Source organism: Cricetulus griseus (assembly GCF_003668045.3).
Source record: "Cricetulus griseus strain 17A/GY chromosome 1 unlocalized genomic scaffold, alternate assembly CriGri-PICRH-1.0 chr1_0, whole genome shotgun sequence".
Taxonomy (NCBI): domain Eukaryota; kingdom Metazoa; phylum Chordata; class Mammalia; order Rodentia; family Cricetidae; genus Cricetulus; species Cricetulus griseus.
In genome coordinates this window covers 41,361,637-41,380,639 of record NW_023276806.1, presented here as the reverse complement: position 1 = coordinate 41,380,639, position 19,003 = coordinate 41,361,637, and the positions used below count along the sequence as shown (strand labels likewise).

Genomic DNA, 19,003 nt, shown 5'->3' with positions numbered 1-19,003 from the left:
GAATTTGTCTTCTAGAAAAAGATTAAGAATTTTCTGGATGAACTTGCATGAGAGACTCAGAACTGAGACAGTGCTGGTGGGGAACAACACCTTGACCTGCCTGCCTTCTATTCGAACCCTACCCTTTGGTCCAACAGGGAGGGCAGACTGGTGTGTGTGTGTGTGTGTGTGTGTGTGTGACCAGACGACTTTGTTCCTCTTCCCCATATAGTCAACTGTATTAAGTAGATCTCTTCTTTTGCTTTGCATTATTAGTTTGGCTTTTAAAATCTGCTTCTTGAGGATGGATTGTTGAGGCATGGGTTGGATCCCAAGACTGTGGCTTTGAACTGAAAATCAGCTGACTCAGTTGAAACGTTTTAATGCTCCAAGATGCTTTAAGTTGGGAAACAAGATCTGAACTCTAGGTACTTAAAGCCTCTCTTTAATCTCCTGGGGCAGCCGCTGCCGTGGGGGTGGGGCTGGGGGTGGGATGTGGGGATGGAGTGTTTGTTAATTGTTACTAGTTCTTGCTAGACAGTTTAGAGGTGGGTGGGTGTTCTTTCCCATCTCTTCTCTCTTCCAATGGATTTAGAGAATTTACTGGTGTTGAGCAACTGGTAACCACAGGTCAAAGCATGCCTCATAATCTCTTTCTCCAGTCTGCACAGGTTAGTCAAGGTTGGAAAGTGGCATGGTTAACATTTTCAAATACAGCTCGTTTCCTTAGCTCTGAACATTTTCTTTTGCAAAATAATGCGAGACACAGACTTAAAGGCTTAAGAGGAAATGGAACGCAAAAAAATCCCATGCATTTCAGGTAGCTCTTTTCAAAGTAAAAGAGCTCTGTCACACAGGACGGTGGTGGCACATGCCTTTAATCCCAGCACTCGGGAGGCAGAAGCAGGCGGATCTCTCTGAGTTTGAGACCATCCTGGTCTACAAAGGGAGTTCCAGGACAGGTTCCAATGCTACATAGAGAAACCCTGTTTCGACCCCTGACCCCCACAAAAAAGAGTTCTATCATATCTTACAATTCGTGCACTCTGATTCCTTTTCAACTCTTTGTAGATGATAAACTTTTTGTGGAGTGCTGTCAGAGTGAAAAAAAGGGAGGGAGGAGCGCTAAAGCCGGGCGTGGTAGCGCACACCTTTACTTCCAGAGGCAGAGGGATTTCTGAGAGTTCGAGGTCAGCCTTATCTAGAGAGATTTCCAGGAAAAGCCAGGGCAGTTACACAGAGAAACCATGGAAACCCTGTCTGGAACAAAGCAGACCGGGACAGGTAGCTCTGTAAATTCTCACTGTAAATTTGAATTCCATATTCAACCAATAATCACACACACACACACACACACACACACACACACACACACACACACACACACAATTAGCATGTCTCTGATATCGCATAGTTCAATACTCAAACTCTTCAAAATGAAATTCTAGTGGAACCCTGTATTCTATTTTTTCCCCTGTATTTCGCTGCCTCGTTTAGACACAAGCAGGTACCTTTTGTGTTATAGGCAACAGATTGTATTCAAAGACATTTGTAGAGAAAAACATACAAACAAAAAGTGAAATTTCCTCAGTGCAACAATTACTAGCGAGGAAACCCCTAAAGTCTGTCTCTGCCTCCCCCCCCCACCCCCGCTCTCTTTCGGAGACAGAACCCCTTTAGTTTCGGATATGTCGTTCTAAAAGCAGTCCTGTGCTTGGAAATCAGGTTGTGCAGTTTGGCAATCAGGCTGCCAGCCTTCCCGGTGGGTTACTCAGTAAACTGGCTCCGCCCAGCTGCGCTTCACGGTACCGGCTGGAGCCAAGGCGGAAGTCAGTCAGGCTGCCTCTGCCCAAGGTAAGAGCCCCGCTCTGTTTAGTTTTCTGTGTCCAGACTCTTGGCAAAGCGAATCAAAATTGAAGCGAGCTGGGCGACCGCGGCGAGCGTCGGCACCTGCTCCGACAGGGGCAGGCAGGAGGCGGGATGGGGGCTGCGCTCGCCGGCGGGGTTTTCTTGATCTCCCTAACCATTTAAGATCGTGTGCCTCGTGACTTTGAGTGACCAGCCCTAATCCCAAGAAAGGGGTAGTTGCATGGACAGACAAGTATGCGGGCCTGCAAAGCACTGACTGTATTTGTGCACCGTAAGAAAAATTGAACAACTGGCAACTTGGTTTTTACATTTAATGCTAATGTCATTGCCCATGTGAAGGTTACTTGCGTCCTCGCTCGCTCGCGCTCTCTTTGTCTCTGTCTGTCTCTGTCTCTCCCCCCCCCCCCCCCGCCCTGTCTGTCTGTCTGACTCTCTAAGTCCCTGACGCCTCTTTTTTTTTTTTTTTTCTTTACATTTTTGTCATGATGCCTAAGGTCAAAGGGAAATTTTCAACTAGTAAATGTGGTATCTGGAATGTTTCTTAACACAGTTAAACTTTAAACTTTCAGTTCAGCTAAAGTCTTCCTTTCCTGAATTAAAAGAAGAAAAAAAGTAAAGTGAATCTTTTATACTCTGCTAATTCAGAGGCAGGGTTATCTGTTGGCTTCTTGGGAATAAAGCTAGAATTTTTAGAGGACCGTTTTGTTCAGCGAGGTTTTAGCAGTCACTTAGTAGGCAAATGTATCCTTTTTTGTTCTACCTTTAGTGTCCACACCTCTCTGTTCATGGAATGTCAGACTCTCTTGAAATTCAGTTTACAAACGCATCGAGGTGTGTCTTTTGTTGCTACCCATACCTAAGTCACCTATTGTGGCAGAAAAACGTGTTACAAGTTTTATGGGTAATATTTCTAAGAGAAGAGCACTTCCCTCAGGTTGGCACATTCTAAGGAAAGATTCTAAGGAAAGAAAGCTATTTTAAACAGAGACCTGACTTAACTCACAAAGTGAGTAGCCCTGGCTGGCCTGGAACTTTCTGTAGACCAGGCTGGCCGCAAACTCACAGAGATTCATTTGCCTCTGCCTTCTGAATACTATCACTAACGTGTGTGCCGCCATGCTCATTTAGATGTTTTATTTAACTCTTACAAGAGTCTTTGTATTACTGGTGCTGTCTCTTAAGAATAAGAAGATGAAAAGAGAATGAGAATACACAATTTGCTCTGGGTCACAACAGTGTCCCTGCCAGATGACATTGGGTAAGTGGGTTGGTCAGTTCAGGCCAGGGGAGATGGCTCAGAGAACCTGATGACCAGAGTTCAACACTCAGGGTCCACATGCTGGAAGGAGAAGACTGACCGCCTGTTGTCCTCTGACCTCTAACTGCATGCCATAGCATATACCTCCCCACCCCCAATAGAAATGTCATTTAAAAATGAATGGGCCAGTTTAGACAGAGGTTCCAAGGTCTCTACAGATTAATGTATTGTGTCATAGGACATAGTGGTTGAAGGCATTTTAAATGGACACTGCAAAATGTTGCAGATGTTTTTAAACAGAAAGGAAAAGTAAAAGTGACAGTGTTTGAAAATAGGAAACAAATGTCACCACTGTGTGATCAATTTAATGTATTTCTTTCCTTCTTTTTTTTTAATTTTTACTTTTTTTGAGAGGTCCCTCTAGGTAGGCCTGGGTATCGTAGAACTTGAAGAGATCCATCTGCCTCTGCGGCTTCCTGAGTGATGGGACTAAAGGGGTGTGCCATAAATTTAACGTATTTCTGAATAGTTATTATATAATTGTCTAATTTTTACTTTGTAGTAGCTTCTCTTCTCCATCCCCCAAGACAGGGTGTCTCTCCATAGCCTTAGCTGTTCTGGAACTTCCTCTGTAGACCAAACTGACCTTGAACTAAGTGATCTGCCTGCCTCTGTCTTCCCTAGTGCTGGGATTAAGCATGCACCACCACTGCCCAGATTTTGTAGTAGGTTTTTTTTTTTTTAAACTATAAGTTATCAAAACTGCAGAGAATTTAGTAAGGAATAGAATTTGCTTGTGGCCCTTTTCGGGGAGCAGAACCCCTCTGCCTAGTGCAGAGGGCAGCTCTTTAGCACTTGCCATGGGGGATCATGGGAATATGGGTTTAGTGTTATCTCCTGATTTTTCAGGAGAAGCCAGAGGTACAGATTTCTTTATGAGTTTTCCTGCTCTCCAAATATTTACAGCTGGTTCAGATGTTTAAAAACAAATGAATGGCCAGGAGGTGGTGGCACACGCCTTTAGTCCCAGTACTTGAGAGGCAGAAGCAGACAGATCTCAGTGAGACTGAGGCTAGCCTGTTCTACCATGCAAGTTCTAGGACAGCCAGAACTGTTACACAGAAAAACCTGTCTAGGAAAAAAAAAAAAAAAACAAAAAAAAAAACCAAACCCCAAACTCCCAAAACAAATGTATTCTGGGTGGTGGTGGCACACACCTAAAATCCCAGCACTGGGCAGGCAGAGGCAGTTGAATGTCTGAGTTTGAGGCCAGCCTGATCTACAGAATGAGTTCCAGGATGAAGGGACCAGCTTCCCTTTCAGTAGTCATAGCAGCCAAACACGTGCTTCTATGGCCTTGTCCTAGACACTAGAAAGTCAGATGCCTGCCTCGTGACAAGGAACCAATCAGAAGTTAGCTGGTGGCGCTATGCTTTACGACCCTGGGTGTGCTTTACAGACAAGCTCACAGCAATGACGCACAAAGCATAGCAACCACCCTGGGAGGGCCTATGGGCCATAACAACCAATTGGCCAATCAACACAGGGCAAGCCCTCCAAGCCTGGAGGCACACCAATCGTGAGCCTGTGCGTACCTCTAGACTGACCTATAAGATCTCTTGGGAGGCCCTAGGAGCTGTCTTTTGCGAGCCATCCGCCATGGCGGGTGGGTGAAAGACCCGAGCTAACATGGGGTTAGCTCGTTAAATTACAATAAAGCCTCGTGCAGTTTGCATCAAGCTCTCGAATCCGCCTGGTGATTGGGGTGACGGTGAACGTGGCCTGGGACCCCGGATACTTGAGTTTTCTGGGGATGTAACAAGGACAGCTAGGGATACAGAGAAACCTTGTCTCGAAAAACAAAACAAAACAAAAGTGTGTCTTGTGTACGCAGTCTCAGCCCCTGTGAGTTATTCGTACAACATCTCTGTCATGTCTGGCAAATACTATTGTGATGTGGACAGTCCACCACCTGTGGCTCTTACAATCTTTGTTATATTCCAGATTGCAAAATCTTTGGGGGAAGTGGTGAGATATAGATGTCCCATTTAGCGCTGAGCCCTCCACGACCCGTCTTTTATTCTCTGCAGATTGGCCAGCTGTGGGTGTCTGTATTAATCACCCCCTACTGCAAATAGAAGCTTCTCTGATGAGGGCTGCGAGATTCGAACTTAAGGGACAGTTTATTACTGTATCCATTTAACAGAATAAATAGTATTTAAGATCAAGCTAGGCCAAATCCTAACACAGATTGGGGAGGGGTTTATGAAGTCCCAACCCTAGCTAATGGCAAGGATTGGGTGGTTCCTGATGGGTGGTTCCTGAATATATAATAGATTCCTGCTTCTGTTGGTGGGCCCACACCCATATTCTAATAGGCGGCACGAGGTGGACTCAGTGGGTTTACAAGTAGCACATGGAATTGGAAGGGAACAGTGGGGGAGATAGAGGAGGAACTGGAAGGGAGTAGATAGGGGGTAGATTTGATCAAAGTGTTATATATGATGCATGAAATTCTCAGTAAAGAAGTGTGGCTTTGGGCTGTAGCTGCACTGTTTCCCACCAGTTTACAGCCTTGGCTGAGTTTACAGCCTTGACTCTGGCAACAAGTCCCAAGCTGACCTTCTATGCTCTCATTGAAGATCATTGCAGCCCTCAAAGAGCTTTTGTTTATGGGCATTGTGCCAATTTGGGGATTTGTCATATTAGAAATTCAAACTGGAACTGGGTATAGTGGCTTACCCTGTAATCCTAACACTTGGAAGGCTGAGGCAGGAGGATTGCCTTGAGTTTGAAGCCAGTATGGGCTACATGAAAGTTCTAGGTCAGTGCAGGTTACGGAGTGAGATCCTGTCTCAAAAACAAAAACAAAACCTCCAAAAAACAACAACAAAAAAATCAAATTGAAATGGAAACAATTGAGAAACACATATTAGCATAAGTAACATTTTAGTGACAAATATGAACAATACTTACCTAAAACAATAAAATAGCACTGTTTTAGATTTTGAAAGGAAAAAATATATATGTATATTTATTACATATGTTATTCACATAGATGTGAGTGTATGTATGTATATATGTCTCTATTTCTGTCTGTCTGTCTGTCTGTCTGTATTTGAGATGGGACATTAAAGAGAGGAAATGCTCTTTGCTTCCTGTTCTGTGTGTTCTGTGGATAATGACTACTGTTGAGAACTGTTAGAAACAAGGAACAGCACTCTTTCCTTCTCCTTTTCTTTTTAAGCAATGTACGTTTTGGTACACTACCTAGCATTTTCCAGTTTCCTTTGTATTCATTTCTCAGTGTGGGATTAATGTGCTTTCGCTTTTTGCATGTGTGTGTGTGTGTGTATGTGTCTTGTTTTTGAGACAGTTTCTCTGTGTATCTCTAACTGCTCTGGAATTCACTCTGTAGACTAGGCTGGCCTCGAACTCAGAGATCCTTCTGCCTCTGCCTCCTGAGTGCTAGGATTAAAGGTGTGTGCCACCACCACCCTGCTCATGCTTTTGCTTAAATGTGTTTTAGTTTTGTGAGTTGAGTTAATCCTTGTGAAACACTTCATAGTTGTTGTCATTGTCTTTAGAAACTATTTCATTCTTTTGCTTTTGAGATAGGATCTTAAGTGTCACATAGCCTAGGCTGGCCTCAAATGTGCAATGTAGTTGAGGGTGACCCTGGGTTTCTGATCTTCCTGCCTCCACCTCCTAAGTGCTGGCTTCATAGGCACGTGCTGTCCTGCCTGCCTCCTTGTGTTCTTTCTCCTTAACAGATAGTAGTCTATGTAGATATAACATAGTTTGCATTTGTAAGCTCCTCAATTATCTTTATTTTATTTTTTATTTATTTTGTTTTTTTTGAGACAGGGTTCCTCTGTGTCACAGCCATGGTCATTCTGGAACTCACTTTGTAGACCAGGCTGGCCTTGAATTCACAGAGATCTGCTTGCCTCTGCCTCTGCCTCTTGAGTGTTGGGATTAAAGGTGTGTGCCACCACTGCCCCGCTATTTTTTTTTTATTTTTTTGAGACAGGGTTTCTTTATGTAACAGCTCTGCCTGTCCTGGAACTCACTTTGTAGATAAGGCTGGCCTCGAACTCAAAGAGATCTGTTCTTAAACTATCTTTAAGCTTTGCTATTTTAAATATTCCTTGACTAATTGCATGAGATTTTTTTTCCTATAGGATGAATTTGTAGAAGTGGGTTTCTTATCAGAGGTTAAACATATTTTTAGCTTTCTAGGGTACTGTGAAATTTCCTTTGGAAATATTGTGTCAGCCTGCTCTCTGTAGTATACATAAGTGCTCAGTTCTTTATATCCTTGGTAATACTGAGATTTATTAGTCTTTTTCATTTTATTACTTATTTATTTTTTGTTCTTTTGCATTCTTGAGACAGGGTTTCTCTGTGTAGCCCTGGCTGTCCAGGAACTCCAGACCAGGCTGGGCTTGAACTCAGGAGATCTGCCTGCCTCTGCCTCCTGAGTGCTGGGACAAAAGGCTAGGAATCTCTTGCATTTCTCTCTCTCTCTCTCTCTCTCTCTCTCTCTCTCTCTCTCTCTCTCTCTCTGTGTGTGTGTGTCTGTATAAGCATAGTGTATGGAGAGTTTTATTTATATTTGAATGATATGCATGTAAATATACTCTCCCCACCCCCTTTGGTTTTTGAGACAGAGGGCTATTCTCTGTATAGCCCTGGCTGTCCTGGAACTCACTCTGTAGACCAGCCTGGCCTTGAACTCACAGAGATCCACTTACCTCTGTCTCCCGAGTGCTGGGACTAAAGGCATGCACCACTACTGCCTGGCTGTATATATACATTTTTAAAGAACTTCTTTTTATTTTCTTTCTGCAACATCAGTCTTGAGGATTGAGCTAGGTCATCAGCCTTGGTAACATAAGCCTTCACCAGCTGAGACATCTCACAGGCCCTATGTAATTCATATATAGGTTTTATATATAGGTAGGAAATTGAAAACAAGAGGTCCCAGTTAGAAGGCAGATTATGAATAGAAAAAAAAAAAGAAAAATAACCCTTATTCAAGATCTAGTGCTTGCTACATCATCAGTATATATAGTATAGTATAGTACAGAGAAAGATATCTTCAAAATTTGAATTAGGCTAAAAAGTATGAAACATGATATGGCTAATACTGGCACCCTTAGTTGATAATGAATGGGGACAGAGGAGATTGATGGAAATTGTTCTTTAGAAAACCATCTGGTGGTGTAAAGTAAGATTAGAGTGGTGTGATGGCTGTTCTTGGTTGTCAGCTTGGCTATATCTGGACTGAACTACAATCTAGAAATGGAGGGCACACCTGGGATCCAGATCTTGATGCTGGAACATGCAGGCTTTTGATCCAGATCTTGAGGCGGGAAGACACACCTTTATTCTGGGCCACACTTTCTGCTGGAGGAAGCCTATATAAGGGCAATGGAAGAAGGAAGCTCTTGTTCTTTGCCTGCTTGCCCTTGCCTTGCCAGCACATCAATTCCTTCACTGACATTGGAGTCTACTTCTTCAGGATTTCAGCATATACAGAGGACCAGCTGAGGTATCCAGCCTCGTGGGACTGAGCAACTATTAGACTTTCTATTCACAGCTAACCACTGTTGGGTTAGTTGGACTGCAGCCTATGAGCCATCCCAATAAATTACACACACACACACACACACACACACACACACACACACACACACACACATCCCACGACTCTAGAGAATCCTGACTAATACAGATGGAGAGAGGATAGAAATGAGAGTGCTTCATTAGCCTGGGACATTTCCTGCTTCAGAGGAAAACAGCAGACAGATGCAACAGCAGCAGGAAACAGATGGCAGAAGGAAGATGGAAAGGGCCGGGTACTTGAGTTGGGCTCTCCACAACATGGGTAGAAGGCTGGGAGCAAATGATTGGTATTGCATTCTGCAAGTGTGAGGTTTCAAGCCTTTCTGATTGGATAGGTTGATAGACCATAGTCAGGCTAGGACAACCAGATACAAGAACCGGGCCAGAGGAAAAGGTGTGCATCTCATTCAGCAGAGAGACATCTGAATTGCAGGATTGTAGATGTGGGTTTAGAACAGTGGAAAGATTATGCAACACCCCACTGGTGATGACCAGTAAGAAACTGGGGTGATAAATGGGAAGATGGGGACCAAGGTGAAAGTCACAGGGATAGATGGAGGTGGGGAGATGGCTCAGTGGGTAAAATATTTGCTGTCGAAGTATGAGGTCCTAGTTTGGATTCTGGACAGTCACATCAATGCTGGGCAGGTGTGGTGTCTTGCCTGGAATCCCAGGCAGAGATGGGATCCCTGGAGCAAACTAGCTAGCTAGCTAGACTAGTCAAATCGGTGAACTCTGGTTTAAGTGACTCTACCTGTATATATAGGGAGGAAATTGACCAGGAAGGCATGTATCTGCACATACAGATGGCCTACAAACATTTGAAAACACACACACACACACACACACACACACACACACACACACACACACACACACACTTCCAGAAAGAGAGGAAAGAGGTGGTTGTGGGGAGAGGGAGAGCGAGCTAGAGAAACAGAAACTCATGGAAATGGATATCTTCATATAAAAGGCAGATTTAATTTGGGGTGTTGCATTTTGTCACCAAAGTCATGTAGTAGAACCTGGCTTTAGAATGTAGCTGAAGAGAGCCTAGAACTTCTGGTCCACCTGCCTCTGTATCCTGAGTTCTGGGATTACAGATGTACACCTTCACACTTGGTTTTATGTAGTGAGTGATATGGATGGAGCCCCAGGGTTTCCTATGTGATAGGCAAGCACTCTTATCAGTTGAGCTACATATGTGGCTAATATGTTTATAATGACTATTTGTGATATTTGACCTTTGTTTTAGTTAGATTGTCCTTCACTCTTGACCTGAAGTGACAGATCAAGGGAAAGTATGACAGACCATTTTCTTACTACTCATTTTCTATGACTTTGGCGACTTAACCAGTGCCTTACTGTACATATTTGGGAAGACTTGTCCCCAACATGGTTGGGATATTGTGAAGAATGAATACTAAGACCAGGCTGGCTTCAAATTCATGGATATCCACCTACCTCTAACTCCCAAGTGCTTGGATTAAAGGCACATGACACCATGCTCTGGCCTCTTAGAAATTCTTTTTATTTATTTATTTATTTATTTATAGAAATTCTTAATATTTCTATTTTCATTTTCTCCCAAACCTCTAAGCTATGTTAACAAATCCAGTTTGTTCCTGTGTCATCCTAGGTGATTTTTTTTCTTTTAAGTCAGTTTCTCTCTATATAACCCTGGTTGTTCTGGAACTCACTACTCATTGTGTAGACCAAACTGGCCTTGAACTCAGAGAAAATCCACCTTCCTCTGCCTCCTGAGGGCCACCTTGTCTGCCAGTGTTTTATTTTATAGGTTCTCTAAGCTTCATGTTGGGTATCAGTAAAAAGCCTTTGTATGTTTCTTATAAGGAATAGAGTCCATGTACGCACAGGTTGAGGGTGATGATGACTGGGGTAGAACAGACATCAGATAAAGAGTTATACTCCCAAATTACGGATTAGTGGGGTTTGCTTTCATTGCATCTGCTAGTTTTGCACTATTTCACTAACACCTAATTTTGTTTTGAGAAGAGGATGGTTGTGATAGCCATATGGAATGCTGCAGACAAAAGCCCTAGAGATGTAATGAGATATTTGCTTCCACCCATTAATCCAGATCAGGAAGGGATATGGGAAAATCACTTGCTGATGATGAGTGGGTAAGGAAAAAAGCAGGGTTAGACTGAGGCATGCAAGCTGCCCTCCCAACCCGCCCCCCCCCATCATTTTCTCAGCCTGCATCTTCATCTTGCATTTATTCAAGCTCTACCGTGGTTTTCAAAATTCCTTTCAACTGTCTTAAATGGTTAGATCTCAGATTGGTATTCACTGGACCATTTACACGCTTGGGTTTTCAGAACCTTCTCTGAAAATGTCATAACTCCAATTGTTAATTTAAAAAAGTCACCCCCCCCCCCGATTTCCTGCTGTGAAAATGAAATCTGGAACTTTTAAATTTTTTAAAAAAATCTGGGAAAGTGGAAATCCTTGACCCAGTTTTTGATTTCGCTATCATTTGAGATTCAGCTATGGAAGTCAATTTATTCCTTGGTATGGAAGTTTTCTGGGAAAGTGAAGTTACTAGCACTAAGGAGAGACAGACTTTCTGAAATATTTTAGAAGTTTTAAGCAGAAGTTGGAAAAATCCCAGCTGTTAACCACCGCAGTGTCTGGGAGAAATTAGTGTAAATTGCTGATACGGAAGTTGAGAGTGATGACACACAATGGCAACCATGTTTATCCATGTTTCAAACAGATTCATTTTGTTTTTAATGATGTGTGTGTTTCTGCGTGTGTGCATGTGAATGCAGGTGCTGGAAAAAGCCAGAGGCATCAGCTCCTCTTGGAACTGGAGTTATAGGCAGTTGTGAGCTGCCTGATTTGGGTTCTGGGAATTGAATTTAGGTCCTCTGCAAGAGCAGTATGAGCTCTTAACCACTGAGCCATTTCTCCAGTTTCTTATCTCCTTCCGCCACAAACAGAGTTTCTCTATGTAGCTCTGGCTGTTCTGGAACTACATCTTTAGATGGCCTCCAACTCAAGGACTCACTTGCCTCTGACTCCTGAGTGCTGGGATTAAAGGTGTGTGCCATCACCACCAGGCTTTCTGCAGCTTCTTATGGACACGTTTACCTCCAAGCACTGAACTAGTTGTTACTATATCTCTTCTTCCCGGACTTTTTGGTCTATGGGAAATCTCCACATTGTTACTCAGATTCATAAAGATAGAGGGGCTAAAGAGATGTCTCTGCTCGGTGGTAAGGGCACTGGTGGCTCTTGCAGAGGACTCGGATTTGATTCCCAGCACCCACATGGTGGCTTACAACTGTTGGTAATTCCAGTTCCAAAGGGCCAAAGTCCTGGGCCCTGCATGAGCGTGGTGTACAGATGTACAGGCAGACGAAATACCCAAGTGAAGAAGTAGCTATTTCCATGGGCGGATGTAGTTGATTGAAATTGTGAAGGTTTTAGCTGGACAGTGGTGGTGCATACCTTTAACCCCAGCATATGGGAGGCAGAGGCAAGCAAGCAGATCTCTGTGAATGAGTTTGAGACCTGCCTGGTATACAGAGAGAATTCCAGGACAGCCCTGGAACTGTAGCTCAGGCTACAGAGAAACTAACTTAAAAACTGAACCCCCCCCAATCCAAACTGAACCAACGAAACAAAAAAAATTGTAAAGGCTTTCGATTGCTTTAAGCATAGTAATGGTTCAATATTGTAGTTAATTTTAGAGAAATTTCTTATAAGAAAGTTATTGTGAGGGGTAATTATTGATTAGCCATCTTTAAATTTTTTGTTTAGGCTCATGAGTGGAACACAGAGAGAATAAGACTCTTACTATTAAAAAAATTCTTTTCATAACTTGTTTGCTTTTTCCTTACTTCTAAGAGCACCTCCACCCTTTGAAATCCTTCCCTTGCCCCTCTGAAATCCTGATCTGGAACTTGATTCAAACTAAAACTTAATTGCTTGTGTATGTTGTAGCCATTGTGCAATGGAAGGTTAGGATCCATTGGGAGGGGAGATAGTAAAATGTAGGAGGCTGTAAACAGTTTTGATTTTTAAAAAGGAAACAACAGAAAAATATGTGAATTTATGTGTAAAATGAACTCTCTTGAACTGGTTAAAAAAAAACAACAACAGCAATAAACAAACAAAAACCCCAAACTCAAAAAATCACTTAAATAATTTATTAGCTTGTTAGGTTTGTTTTGTTTTCTTATTTTTAAACTAAAGATGTATTTATTTTTATTATTTTAAATTGTATGTAGGTTTGTGTGTCTGTGAATGATATGTGCACTTGAGTACAGTTGTCCAAAGAGGCCAGAGGAGTCAGATCCCCTGGTGCTAGAGTTACAGATGGTTGTGAGATGAGGTAGCTCTTCTTTGTTGTCAACCTGACTACATCTGGAATAAACTACCATCCAGAAATAAAGGGCACACCTGGGAGATTTTCTGCTTGTTTGAAGTAGGTGAATCCAGTTCTAGTTCAGACCTTTTAAGTAGGAATATACACATCTTTGATGCAGATCTTGAGGCAGAAAGACACATGCCTTTAATTAAAATATCTATCTATCTATCTATCTATCTATCTATCTATCTATCTATCTATCTATCTATGTGTCTATCATCCATCATCTATTCATCTATCATCTATCTATCTACCTATCATCCATCATCTATCTATCTATCTATCTATCTATCTATCTATCTATCTATCTATCTAGATTCATTCCATAAGTTCTGTGACTCTAGAGAGCCCTGACTAACACATGAGTCAACTGAAGTGGGTGCTGGGAAATGAACCCTGATCCTTTAAAAGGACAATACGTACTCTTAGGTGTGGAGCATCTCTCCACCCCCTTGCTTTTTTTTTATTTTTTAGAGACAGGGTTTCTCTGTGTAGCTTTAGAGCCTATCCTGGCACTCGCTCTGGAGACCAGGCTGGCCTCGAACTCACAGAGATCCGCCTGCCTCTGCCTTCTGAGTGCTGGGATTAAAGGCGTGCGCCACCAATGCCCATCTGCTTTTTTTTTTTTTTTAATGTGGCTCATTATTCCTAGTTAAGAGAGGCTGTCACCTCATGCATCAGCTAGGGCTGTACAGTGTGTAGAACTTGAATGTGGTATGACTGCCCTTGATTAGTTGTTTGTAGGCTTAATCAACAAATTTTGTTTTCTGAGGAGGAGCGTGGGGCAGGGGTTGTGCATGCTAGCTTGGCAAGTTTTCTATCACTGAGCCACACCCCCAGACTTTTAAAAAGTTTAAAGCATTTGAAACTTACTAGGTATGCGTGTGCACGTGCATCCATGTACAGAGGTCAGAGAACATCTCTTTGGAGTTGGCTCTCTACTTTGACTTTTGCATGGGATCCAGCTATCAAATTCAGGTAGCCAGACTTGGTGGCAAGTGCTTTTACCTGCTGAGCCATGGCACTGGCCCTGCTATATTTTCTTAACGAATGGTGCATAATTGTACCTAATTGTTATAATACCTTGGGCCAAGACCAGGCCCTTTAAACTGTGCCTTCTTCTGTGCCTCTTTCTTGGCTGTGAAGGCAAGTCAGCCTCTGATAACATTGTCTCTTCACTTGGGCATATGCGATAACTAAAATGCTCAAGGCTGGAGTCAGATGAGAATCACTGTGGTAAACCTGCATTCACCTTGGATTCTGGAAACAGTACAGTCTAGCAGGGCAGGCGAGGGCAGTAATCTGATGGTGAAGCTGTATCCTGGAGTAGGGGCAATCATTAAAGGGGAAACAGATGGTTCTCCTCCAGCAGTGATAGCAATAACGTCATTGGACCAGAACTGACATTATGGCCAGCCAGACCACTCTTGTACCTCTTGCTCACTGCCCCAGTTCTACGGATCCCTGGACCCCTCTGCCGTTTCTGTTCCTGATGGAAGAAGTGATTGAGTCCCTTGGCTCTGCTTTTTGCTACTACACATCTCTTCAGTTGGAGTTTTAGGATGGTTTAATTTTAGGGAGAAAGTCCCCAGCTCCAGGCACCCCAACAGGCTAGGGTGCCTGGAGCTGGAGGCTTTCTCCCTAAAATTATGGTAACAGGTTTGCTCCTAACAGAAGGCCTTGGAAGCCAGGACTTACTTGAAAAATCTCCAGCTGCCCTGCTTTCATATCAGTTACATTTGTTAATATTCTGCTTCCTCTGGTCATCAACCATGTTCAAAGTCACACTTTTCTCCTAAGTCTGCATAGAAGCATTATGATTTTTAAAAAATTATTTATTTTTATTTTATGTGCATTGGTGTTTTACCTGCATGTATGTCTGTGTGAGGTTGTCAGATCTTGGAGTTACGGACTGTTGTGAGCTGCCATGTGAGTGCTGGGAATTGAACCTGGGTCCTCTGGAAGAGCAGTCAGTGCCCTTAACCTCCAAGCCGTCTCTCCAGCCCCTAGAAGCATTATGCTTCTCCTACTTTTTCTGAAGCTCATGATTGCTTCCATTTATCATTTTTACAGAGAAGAATTCTATATAACTGATGTTTGCCAAAAGGTAGGAAGGAGTGCACTGGACTCTTGGATCCTATGCCATCTACTTGGTAGCTCCTGAGATAAAGAGTGTATCCCCCAGAATAGATATTGGTTTCTGACCAGGTATGTGATATAGAAAGTTCCATTTCTGTGGAGAATGAACTGCATCTGGGCTTCCATCTGCATCCTGTCCACAGAGTTAACCTCACACAGTGCCATGTAACACGACTGCCCAATTACTTCTAGCCCTGTGGAGTACTGTGGATTTGGGCTAGAAGAGAATGGGGTTGGTATGGAGTAGGTGGTTTTCTAACACACAGCTGGGAAGAGGAAGCCGAGAAGAGGTTTGTGTGGCATCTAGCTGACAGTCATTTCTTGATTCAGAAATGTTTGGGATTCTAGGTGTTTCTGTACGTTGTCTGTTTTCCGTATTATCACAAATTAAGTGATACACCTGCCATTATAGTTAATTTAATAGGAAGTTGGGAGAAGTCACCCCAGAAATTTATTCAGATAATGATTGTTAAATCCAGAAGGGATAAAGGCAGTGACACACACCTTTAATCCCAACACTGGGGAGTCAGGGGCCGGCGGATCTCTGTGAGTTTAAGGCCAGCATGGTCTACAGAGCTAGTTCCAGGACAGCCAGGGCTACACAGAGAAATCCTGTCTTGAAAACAAAACAAAACAAAACAAACAAAAATCCAGAAGAGATGTTCCTTTAAGCTTCTTAGAGTGAAACCTTTTCTTTTTATTGGATCAGCTTACTATTTTTCAGTTATTTTTTTCTTTAGAAACAGGCCTTACTGTAGTTCTGGCTGGTCTGGAACTCCCTATGTAGACCAGGCTGTCCATCTCTCAGAGATCCTCCTGCCTCTGCTTCCTGAGTGCTGGCACCATACCTGGCTCTATCATATTCATAAAATTGCTCACCATCTCCCCTCTTGGACTTTGAACTGTATTTTTATCTTGTTAAAATAAAATAACTCATTTTTTCAGGTAGGGAAATAGAATCTTGCTGAAGTCTCACAGTTGGCTTTTAATAAAGCTGAGATTTAGATCACATACCACATTTTTTTTATATATATTATGTAGCCTGAGAATTTGGAGAACAAAGCATTGAAAGCAAGTAATTATGTAGGATTTCGGCTCCATGTTATACAAGCTGTCATGCTGTATTTTAATTATATCTGCAGGTGAAGAGCTCTTAAACTTCATGTGGAGATGGCAGCTCCCGAGTTCACCGTCAGTGCCCTGGTGTTTGTGTTGCTCATTTGTTCTGTGGCTGGTTACCCCAGTGGAAAAGTAGTAATGTCCTGTGGTGGGATGATCCCCCAACATGGCCACAGGCCACAGTCCGAGCCTGTTCACCAAATCACAGTGAGTCAGATGAAGTTCAAACCTGGAGACCAGATCCAAGGTATTGGTGCTGGGTATATGGATTTGCATTTTGAGTTCAACTCTTTTTCTGCTTGTTGAATTTTTAATGTGACTGGAATGAAACAATTTCATTTTAATCCATTCACTGGCATTATCTACTTTCATTTTTTCTTTACTACAGATGCCTATATTATGTAGATAGCATCTATTCCTTATTAAGAATAAGGTCTAAAATAAATTTTCTTTTAGGATACTAAGGAATATATTTGTTTTATTATATTAGCATTGCATTCATTGTCTAATGTATCTTGAACACTATTAACTCAATTGAACAGGAAAAATGATTTTATATTGTTTTACCCCCCCCCCCCAATTTTAAAAAGCAATCTCTTATGTGTCCCTGATTCTTCTGGCAAAATGTAGGCTGAATATTAGGTTTATCTATAAAAACCTAATATTTTATATAACTGGTATTCCAGCACTCTGGAGGCTGAGGAAGGATCGGAGTTTGAGGCAGCTTGGACTATATAGCAAGACTCTGTCTCAGAAAAACAAAAAGTATATCTGTCGTAGCATTTGAAATTGCTGTATTTTGCAATAATAGAAATACATAATGTTAATAGGATTTTTTGTTTGATTTTTTTGAGACATGGATTTTCTCTGTAACCACCCTGGCTGTCCTGTAACTTGCTCTGTAGACTAGGCTGGCCTCAAATTCACAGATCCACCTGCCTCTGTCTTCTGAGTGCTGGAATTAAAGGCGAGCATCACCACTGCCTGGCTTGTAGTAGAAGTTCTTAACAAAAAGGATGCACAAAGAAATAAACATGGAATTCCATGTGTGCTTTAAACATCTCTTAGAATTTTAGAATTTTACTCTGCACAATAGAGTACTAAAGATGGTCAGATTTGTAATTAAAAAACATGTTCTTTTTTCATCTAGAATTTTCTAAATTAACTTTTCCTATAGACTATTATCTAGTCATCAACCGTGCTTTTATACCCTCTTGTGGAATGGTTATCAATATTTTATGGTGCTCAGTAGGCTGAGACAAGATGATTTTAAGTTCAAGGCCAGCCTGTGATACAGAATGAATTCAAGACTAGTCTGGGTAACTTACTGAAACTCTGTTTCAAAATAAAAAACTAAAAGAGGGTTGAAGATGTAGTTCCATGGTGGAGAGGTTGCCTAACGTGTGAGGTCCCAGGTTCAATATCTAGTTCTGTAGAATAAACAACCAAGCCGCCTGAAACAAAACAACAAGCCTCCCAAAACATGGCTTGCATGTTCTAGGGAACATATTTAGACATTTTCCTGCAGGGTGATTTCTGTCCTTTGTGTTTTTTAGAGATACACCCTATTCTAACTAAATGAGCTCCTTCTAAACGCTTTCCTGGAATATTACTAAATCTTTTACCCTAACCTCTTTTGTTATCTGTTGCTCAGTCACTTTATCAGGGCCTCAGTTTAGAGGCTTTCTCTTAGAAGCTCGTGATGCCGAGGATCTGAGTGGCCCTCCTGTTGGCTCCTTCACACTGATTGACAGTGAAGTGTCGCAGCTTCTGACTTGTGAAGATGTGCAGGTTTGTGTGCAATTTGAAGTTGATTTCTGTTGGTTCCTTTGGGCCGTTTTTAACTCGAGGGTGGTGACTAGCTCGGCAATGGCATCACCATGTGTAGTAGGAATTTGAACAGATTTACAGTCATTAAACCTGACCCCTGGTTTACTTAGCAACATTTAGGAATGGAAGAGTAATAGCTTGAGTTTATACTTGGTGGTGTTTATATTGCATTGGCAAATATTGACTTAAAATGTAAGACAATTACACGCCTTTAATCTAAGCACTTGGGAGACAGGGGCAGGCGGTTCTATGAATTTGAGGCCAGCCTGGTCTACAGAGAAAGTTCCAGGAAAGCCAGGGTGATTGCACAGGGAAACCCTGTCTCAAACAAACAAACAAAAATTTAAAGGCAAATTTGTGTGTGCATGTATGTGTGTGTGTCTGTGTGTGTAGGAGGAGGAATAGCAGGGGGCATGCCATCATACATGTATGGGAGTCAGCTCTCTCCTTCCCTCTTTTCATGTGCTCTGCTAATCAAACTCAAGTGTCAGACTTGTGTCAGTGGACACCAAGTGCCTTTAACTGCAGAACCATCTTACTGGCCCCTAGTGTATTAATTTTTAAATGATTTCAGTATTGAAGGCCCAGTGTACTGATTTTTAAATGATTTCAGTATTGAGGAGGCAGTTTTAGAATGGGACAGGGGTATAAGGTTTGACATTCATTCATTCATTCATTCATTCATTCAACATTGTATCAGGAGCTTTGCTGAATGCCAGAGATAGGGTAACAAAGAAAACTTTCTCCCATTCCTTGAAAAACTCAAACTCTTATGCAGA

General features: G+C 42.2%; 1 protein-coding gene across 1 annotated transcript in view; it reads left to right on the top strand.

The window, feature by feature from the left end:
• The first annotated feature begins 1,787 nt into the window (after window positions 1-1,787).
• Window positions 1,788-19,003, top strand: part of Frrs1 (ferric chelate reductase 1) — a 44,671-nt gene continuing 27,455 nt past the window's right edge. The window contains exons 1-3 of the mRNA XM_027395595.2: window positions 1,788-1,833; window positions 16,418-16,641; window positions 18,049-18,185. Of these exons, the coding sequence (XP_027251396.1) occupies window positions 16,446-16,641; window positions 18,049-18,185 (333 nt within the window). The 5' untranslated portion in view covers window positions 1,788-1,833; window positions 16,418-16,445. The remainder of the gene's footprint in view (window positions 1,834-16,417; window positions 16,642-18,048; window positions 18,186-19,003) is intronic.